Consider the following 8,850-nt stretch of genomic DNA (forward strand, 5'->3'; position numbering starts at 1 on the left):
GCTCTCTGGTGCGTTCCCTCACGAACACAGGCGGCGGGCGGCGGCGCCCGGCACATCCCACCCGCAGAACCGCAGCCGGAGGCGAAGACCCCCCTCTGCCGTGCCGGGGAGCGGAGCGGGGAGCACGGCTGAGCCCTCAGGCCCCGCTGAGGGCGCGGAGCGGGGCTGACCCTGCTGAGGGGAGCAGCCGGAGCCCACGGGGCGGATGAGGCTGTGTGAGGTGAGGGGGGAGCACGAGAGGCGCGGCCCCCACGTGACCGGCCCGGCCCGGCCCCAGCGGCCCCGCTCTCAGAGCGGTCCTGGCGCGGCGAGATGCGGGCGGGCGCGCGGACGGCGCTGCCGCTGCTGCTGCTGCTGCTGCTGGTGTGGGGTGGGCAGCGCCCCCGGGCAGCGCGGGCCCAGCGCCCCGCCGCGGACGCAGGTAGGGGCGGGAGGGGTCGGGGGTCCGGCGCAGGCAGAGCCGCAGCGGACACCCTCAGCCCCAGGTGTGCTGCGGCGGGCCTTGACCTGCACGGAATAGAGAGCTCCTCACAGCTGTGAGCCGCACAACTGCCGCAGGGAAGGGCAAGGTGCGAGCACGGGTAACACCTTTGTACTCCGTTTCCAGGGAACGGGACGGGTTGTGTCCCCTCTTCGTCAGAGTTTCCTGAAGGATTTTTTACACCGCAGGAGCGAAAGGATGGAGGAATCGTTATCTACTTCCTAATTATACTTTACATGTTTTTGGCCGTGTCCATCGTGTGCGACGAGTACTTCCTACCTTCGCTAGAGATCCTCAGTGAATGTAAGTGAACATCCTTGTCCTGTAAAACTAACCGGCTTAGCGCAGAACATCCTCTTTAAAAAAAGCTTCATAGTTACGAGTTTGGAAACAAAACTAAAGACATTCCGGTCTCTGTGCATAGACTTAATACAGCATTTAATCTGATGCAAACCATACTCTGACTACACTTTGCACAAGCATTCGTTTACAATTTGCTTTCCTTGTGGCATGGAGGACAATCTGAAATGTTGCTCAGTACCAGCTAACCTGGCAATAAAACTCTGGGTTGAGCAGTTGTACATCCAGCTTATCAGTAGAAGGGTGGTGGGAACCAAACCAAGAAAAAACCTCTCCTCTGTTAAAACACGGGAATTAAGTGCCTTCCTCGAGTTCCTGTAATTCCCTCAAAGTACTGGACAAGTTTTAGGCTGAGCTACCATTTACCCATTAAAGGTATGACACAGGAGGGGAAGGAGTACCACAGTTAAAATGCTTCTATGAAATCTAATCAACCCGTAATAATTCCCCTGGCTTCAGCACACCACTGAATTAAAGAGATGGTCTTGGCTGAGAGTTCAGGTTTTCATTGCCAAGAATTAAAAACCAGTTCCCTAAGGAAAACACTCTCCAGACCAGAACACTTACAGAAAATGTAAGCTTAAACATTGCTGCAGAGCTGGTATTTTTTATTGATGATAAATAAGCATTTGTCAGACTTTTTCCATAGTTAGCCACACGTCCCTGTTCTCAGTGTGCAGAGCTTGATCCAGAGTGAGTTACATTTCAGAAACAGTCCACTTACCAGAACAAAAATCTCATTCATTCAAGCAAGACACAGGCTCTTACATTGTCCATACGAAGTGAAAATCTGATTTTAAGATCGCAGCACTGGTTTGAATTTAACTAGTATTTCTGGTATGTGAAGACACAGTAGCATGGATTTTCCTGGAAGACAGACAGACTTGACATGGAGCATGTAGCAATATCACACTCGAGTCCAAGGAACTTCCCCACAATTACCCAGCAGTAAAAACCTGCATACATATGCCTATTTTACATTTTCAGATCATTGCCCAATCTCTTGTATTATCAGTACTTCATTTCTGGTATTTAAACTAATTCCTGTAATAAAGTTAGAAATAAATTAGCCCAGTAAATGAGGCTACATTTTCAATGTATTATTTTACCAATTTCAAACAAATGTATTAACTGTATGAAAGTAAGCAAAGTTCATTCTATTAAACTGTAGCAGCTTCTAACATTATATACTAATGCAAATAAAGGGAACAGACTGCTGAAGTATTTATTTTTTCAAGCAATTCTTTTGCTCTATCCTCAGGCCTTGGCCTTTCTCAAGATGTTGCCGGAGCAACTTTTATGGCTGCTGGAAGCTCTGCTCCAGAGCTTGTCACTGCTTTTCTAGGTAAGCAACATAGGGCTTGACTCCTCAGAATCTAGAACTCTTTTCCTTGTATGCCAAACTTAAACATACCAGAGAGTCATTTCCCTTACAGGAGTCTTCGTGACCAAGGGAGATATTGGCATCAGCACCATCCTTGGATCAGCAAACTATAATCTTCTTGGTATTTCTGCAGCTTGTGGGATGTTTTCCAGCGTGGTAGGTATCAATTTTGATAGTTCTGCTCCTAAGAGCCATACAGTTATCCTTTCTGATTTGCCAACAAAAGCCAAGAGAGACTTACTATGACAACTGCCAAGTTTATTATTTAGTAGCAAAACCAGCATGTAATCAGTTTTAAGGTAACTTGCTATGAAAGTTTTTAAAAACATTAACTTGTTAAATATCATACTCAAGTCATTCCTAAGAATCTTAAATTTTTACATTATATAGAAACAACATATTGATGCAGCATTTACAGCACTTAGTGAAAGTATTACAGACAAGTCCAAGAAAAGGAAATGAATCTGTGTTCTGCAGGTGTCAAAGCTATCCTGTTGGCCGCTGTTTAGAGACTGCCTGGCATATACAATTAGTGTGGCAGCAGTCCTTGCGATGATATCTGACAACAGAATTTACTGGTAAGAGCACAAGTATCATTGAATTCATGTTGACTGGAGATTAGTGAGACAGTGGCTTGAAAAACAAACCAAAAACCCCAAGCCCCAAACCAGGTAGCCTGAACTACCATTCACTAACAGAAATGAACATCCTGTTGGCTAATCAAAAACAAAACCAAAACACAACCAAAAAAAGTCACAATGCTTATAAAGATTATTACCTAAACATTCAGACCCGGCGTATTTATAAAGTTTCATCTGCATAGGTTTGTCTGTAGAGACTTCACAATTTCTATCACCACTGTTCTGGCATAGCAATTAGTCTTCATACTCCTTTTGAGCCTTTATCTACTAGAAGCAGATCATGAGCTTCTGAGGTTTTAACTCTTCCAGGAACATTGAAACTCCTGTTGCCTCAACAATTCAGTCATGTCCCACACAAAGTCTGCTGTTTTCAACTCAAAATAGCATATACTATCCCTTCTTTAACCATCGCATGAGGACTCAGTTTCACAAACATCAGTAAGAGGCTGGCTCAGTAAGATCCCCTGGAAGACAGGCAGCTATACAATACACAGACAAGATTCTGCAGGGGAGTGGAATCAATCCAACTGCTGAAAGGCAGGAGGATACTCATGAACTTTCATGAGATCAACCATACGACTGCAAACAGATGTTTTGGGTGTTTCCCTTTTGCTACTCACAAATTTTCTCTCTCCTTACACTAGCCATTTTAATGAGTCAAACAGTTGTCAGGTTTTTATACTACATGTTATGTAAAACCTGTTTTTCATTCTAGGTATGAAAGTGCATCCTTATTATTGATATACGGGTGTTATATTCTCATACTGTGTTTTGACATTAAAATCAACCAATACCTCATGAAAAAGTTCAGTCCCTGCTGTGCGTGTTTTACAAAAGCTATGGAAGAGAATGCTGAGCAGCAGCCACTGGTTGGGTGGAGGGAAGAGAGTGGACCTCTAATCCGACAACAGTCAAGAACAGATAGTGGCATTTTTCAAGATGAGCTGGACTACTCTCAGCTTTCAACAAGCTTGCATGGGCTTGATGAAATCTCTGAAGGTAGGAGTATTACTACAGTTGTCTTTATACTCTGCATGCCTGTCTGCACCATTTCTAATAGAGTAGATTCTGAGACAGTATTAAGATTTTGTTCACAAAAGAACTCCAGCATTGTATTTAAGTAAAGCATTATTCTTCCCTGGAACATAACATCAAGTAAAATCAGAATGGTGGTACTTAAATGAAGTTAGTTACTAGAGGAATGCTAAGATAGTAATTCGTGTCATATCAGAACAGCAGATTTCCATCAGTCTTTGCTGTGCACATTAGAAACTTCCCTGCAATGCTGCTTGTAAGATGCAATCAGCTGAAAGACACACTGGTGCTGTACTAATACTGTTTTCTTATGACAATGGCAAATTCATAGCCCAAAACATTCATTACATCAGAAATACAGAAATAGCTATGATGTGGCCACAGATCATCAGTTTCCTCTTCACTTAGGCAAAACCCAGCAGTTGGTACTTATTCTTGGTAAACCTTTTGTGTAGACCTTTATAGAAAAGTTCACCCACCTTAGCTCTCTCCTACTTGACACAGTAACAAAGAACATCTGATTTCAGAGTTTCGTCCAGTGTGATGTAGGTACTGGATAAGACTACAGCTTGAAGTATTTTTAACCTGTTTTCAGTATTCTCACAAGTAGATGCCAGTAACATGGCTATGTTATGAATTCAAACCATGCTACAATTTAAAATAGTGTTTTTCCTCAACAGATCATCCAAGTGTCTTCACCATGCCTGAAGCAGATATGAAGAGAATCGTGTGGGTGTTATCCCTTCCTATTATTACACTACTCTATTTGACTATACCAGATTGCAGAAGACAGTTTTGGAGGAACTGGTTCATGGTGACATTTTTAATGTCAGCAGCATGGATTTCTGCCATAACTTACGTCCTAGTATGGATGATAACCATAGCAGGTAGGTACCTTAAGTGCCGCTGCTAGGCACAGACTCAACCAATTGAGAATCACTGAAAAAAACCAGTTTTTTCCCCGGTGAAGTTTTCCTTTCCACAATTAACAGTCAGTTTAGAAACACATACTTTGCTTAAAACAACAAACCCAACAAAAATATATGTTTGACTACTTAACTTGCCACCTTCTTCAATATAATGAAAGCCACTTTAGAGTTTAGCTGCTTCAGACTGTTTACCAGCACATGAATAAGGAGAATTTGTTTATATAGCTATAAAAAAAACCAGCCTGTATTTAAAAAGAGAAACTTTCATGACACTTCATTAAGTGAAATGATTAAATACACAAAAATAGACTTGTCAAGCTGAAGTCTGACAAACAAGTAATCCACCAAGACTGGAATTAAAGGTACAGAGTTCTATAAAAGAACTATTATTTCTATACCTGTATTTTTTCTTGAGCGCTACAGTAAGAGATTGGGTATTAAATTAACTGCCAAAAGCATCTCCTAGATTTTTGTACTAATTTATTACACCTATAGCATCACAGGTTTATTAAACATTTTTGGTGTGTATGTATACCTCTTATAAATCTTAATCATAAAGTAGTAAAAGAACTGCACTGGAGTGAGATAAGGGGTAAGAAAACTTCTGTGTAAAAACATTCTCTTAAAACTATCTTCAAGTATTAAAGATCTCATTTCATTGCTTCTCCAGTCAGCTTGAAAAAACAATCCAGTTTTTAATTTTAAGAGCAAGCAGCAAATAAATCTCTAAACAAGAAAGAAAGGTTACAAAGCTTGCTATTTCCACATTTGAGCTCACTAACCCTACTCAAGTATTCTGCTAGTTCAGCATCCTAAAGTTGTTTTCAACTTAAGTTTGATGGATAGCTCCTTGTTCAGTGCAGAAACAGACGCATTTGGTAAACCTTTGCGAAATGACTAGTAGATCAACTAGTGAACCCACCGGGTTCACTCCCTGGTCAAATAATTTTCCACTTGTATCTAGGGAGCAAAGGTTTACTGTCTGAATGCTAGAAGCCTTCAAAATAGGACTCAAATGAAAGTTATTGCTGTGCTAGAAGACAAAGCACTAATCCATGTGAAAGCAGGTACACTGGAGATTCAGATAGTGCATTAGTGTTAGTCCACTTTGAATAGTCATCACAAGCAGTACTGGGGTCTTTAGCCCACTACTTCTAGGTCCAATATATTCTATTTACATGTTGAAACACTAAATTACACACATTCTATTCAAGTCCAGGTTCTTTTACGAAGGGTGACTCAAAGATTCTGTTGAGGCATAACAGCCTATCAGAACATCACAAAGATATCGTAACTGGGGACTGAATTTTGACCATCGAGAACAAACCCTAGTGACTTTTCTGTTGCTAGCATAAAAAAAAACAAAGACTACAACTTATAGCAAGATATTGCTACTAACACACAAAATTAACTAAAGGCTAGAAAAATAAAACCATTCTCTATTTATGTCAGTTGCCAGAAAAAAAAAAAAAACACAAACAACCCTTCACATTAAATAGAAGATAAATCTATCTAAAATAAAAACTTAGATTCACCTGAGTTTAGATTCTATCTGATAACCTTCAGAGGGCTAGAAACCACTACTGGGTACAACACGGAGGGTTCATTCATATTTCACATTGGTCTGCTTGGCATAAAGCATTATTTTCCACTTGGATGGTTTATAAAAGCTGATCTTGTTGGTCCCTCATCTTACAAATTTCTTACATTAGGAGTGATGGGAGAATCAACACCAGTACACATTCTGCAACAGGATTGTATTAGTCCCTCTGAACCAACAGTTTCAAACATAAATTTCCTTAAGTGATCCAGACTACGCTGGGAGGTACAGGCAAGCACTGCCTCTTACTTTAAGAAAACTGCTCTTATTACTGTCCACATATTGCAAATAAGAATTCAGATTTCAAACTCCCCCCCCCCCCCCCCCCCCCAATGTATCAATGCTTTTAGTGAACAGAAAAGTTAAATAAAAACTAATTACTTAATAGTCTAAATAGCGATATCAAACACTTCAGCCTATTGATGCTTGTGAACAGTACAACCACTAAAATAGTTCTGAAGAGCTAAATCTCTGTATTTTGAGAAATTAATATGCTTACAGGACATGTGGGGAAAAAAAAAAGTGGGGGAAATAAGCTGCCTTTTTAGTAACAATTTAAAACTTCTTAGTTTAGGTCAGTATTTATCTAAAGAAACTCGCACAAGGATAACTTGCACTTAAAAAGTCATACAAAAATTCTGCATTATGCTTCTTCCAAATCCAACTAAATCCAACACAAAACCTAACTGGAGTGAAATAGTAAAGCCATGTAGTTGAGACAGGATTGAAGTCATGATCTTAATGACCCTCCTCCCAAGAAAATTCATCTGCTTTTTTCCTACAACTATAGAGAGGGTGACTGTAAGAGTTATCGCTTCATAAGACTTTTGAGCACCAATCACAATATGCCCAAAACCAGAAAACTATTCTATTTCCTAAAAGTTGGGGGGAAGAGTAAATTGTTGGATATTTAAACTTCTCCTGTACCCGAAATAAAATATACCATAACTGGTATTGTCTTGACCACTGGAGACATTCCACTCAGGCTTTCAAGATACTTATTAAGCAAGATGGTTACTATGCTACAATTCCTTTTGTTATTTCATTGAAGAACATGGACAGGATGCTATTTGTTATTGTTCTTAACTATTCATGGTTCAGTCATTTCCTATTTAGTCAAGTTAGCTGACACATTCCTTTTAAAATTACTGTATGATTACTAATTCTTTCTCCCCAGCAAACAAAGTCCAAAGCAATTTCTTTGGACGAAACTTTAACTAAAAACATACTTGTATTTTCTAATGTTATTTATCAACTGCAGGTGAAACACTGGGAATTCCAGAGTCAGTAATGGGTCTCACATTACTAGCAGCAGGAACAAGTGTACCAGATACAGTTGCAAGTGTGCTGGTGGCTAGAAAAGGTAAAGATTTTAGTATTCAGACTCATTCCGATGGATGTGTTTAAAAGTTACTATTAAAAAAAAAAAAAGAATTTTGAGTCAACACTTCCAAGAAATTCAAGAAGTAACTTCAAAGTTTCTGCTCCAGATTCTAGAGCTGAAGTTTACTACTAATAAATAAATATCTTACCTGAAGAAGCTGTGGCTCAGACATTCAAAAACCTCTCAGGGTATCTCAGAGAAGTATTCTAGATTGGTTTGATTTGTTGTTGATCAAGTGTTACACTTTTACTGCAAAACACAACTGTAGGTCTTGGGATTTTTAACATGACTGGACTTTACAACAGACTGCCTAGCTTATTTTAAGTGCAACTGCGCAGATGCTGGTGATTTAGGGAGACTTTTTTTTAATGCTTGTGATACCCAAAACCATGTTCTGCAGAATCATGAGTATAGTTCTTTCAATGAAAAGTCTGAAAAGGGTGCTCTGTGAGAGACTGAGGGCTGACAGTCTGTTCCTCCAAAACAGTTTGGCAATTTTGTACAGTACAATACAATGACACAGACTTATTTGTATTTCTTCTTTTACAGGAAATGGAGATATGGCTATGTCTAACATTGTAGGATCCAACGTATTTGATATGCTCTGTTTGGGAATACCCTGGTTTATAAGAACTGCCTTCATAAATACATCAGGACCCATAGAAGTAAACAGCAGTGGTTTGACATACACAGCCATTTCTCTTATCTGTTCTGTTGTTTTTATTTTCCTGGCAGTTCACCTGAATGGGTGGAAAATAGATAAAAAATTGGGAGCAATTTGTCTTGCACTGTACTTAGTATTCACTGTATTATCAATTTTATATGAACTTGGCATCATAGGGAACAATCCTACAAGGGTCTGCGGGAACTAGTTTTAATCAGAGATTATACTGATTAAAAAAAAAAAAAGATAAAGACCAGTTTCTTCATTTAGTCAAAATAATAATAAAATAAAAAAAATCCAAACTCCCATTGGGCTCTAACTCTTATTTACAGAACTAAGTCATGTCATTAAAGTCATACTAAGTAGAACAAA

At 39.7% G+C, this 8,850-nt stretch overlaps 1 protein-coding gene across 1 annotated transcript; it reads left to right on the forward strand.

Annotated features, from left to right (window-relative positions):
• The first annotated feature begins 274 nt into the window (after positions 1 to 274).
• Positions 275 to 8,729, forward strand: SLC24A5 (solute carrier family 24 member 5). The gene is made up of 9 exons (XM_062628766.1): positions 275 to 421; positions 608 to 784; positions 2,103 to 2,186; positions 2,278 to 2,381; positions 2,703 to 2,803; positions 3,582 to 3,865; positions 4,582 to 4,788; positions 7,692 to 7,793; positions 8,364 to 8,729. Exons 1-9 carry the CDS (start codon positions 313 to 315, stop codon positions 8,684 to 8,686), a joined length of 1,491 nt encoding a protein of 496 aa, XP_062484750.1. The 5' UTR covers positions 275 to 312; the 3' UTR covers positions 8,687 to 8,729.
• The last annotated feature ends 121 nt before the right edge of the window (positions 8,730 to 8,850 follow it).

This window comes from Pezoporus occidentalis, unplaced genomic scaffold (genome assembly GCF_034315485.1).
Source record: "Pezoporus occidentalis ecotype Australia unplaced genomic scaffold, CSIRO_AGI_Poc_V1 ctg11, whole genome shotgun sequence".
NCBI lineage: Eukaryota > Metazoa > Chordata > Aves > Psittaciformes > Psittacidae > Pezoporus > Pezoporus occidentalis.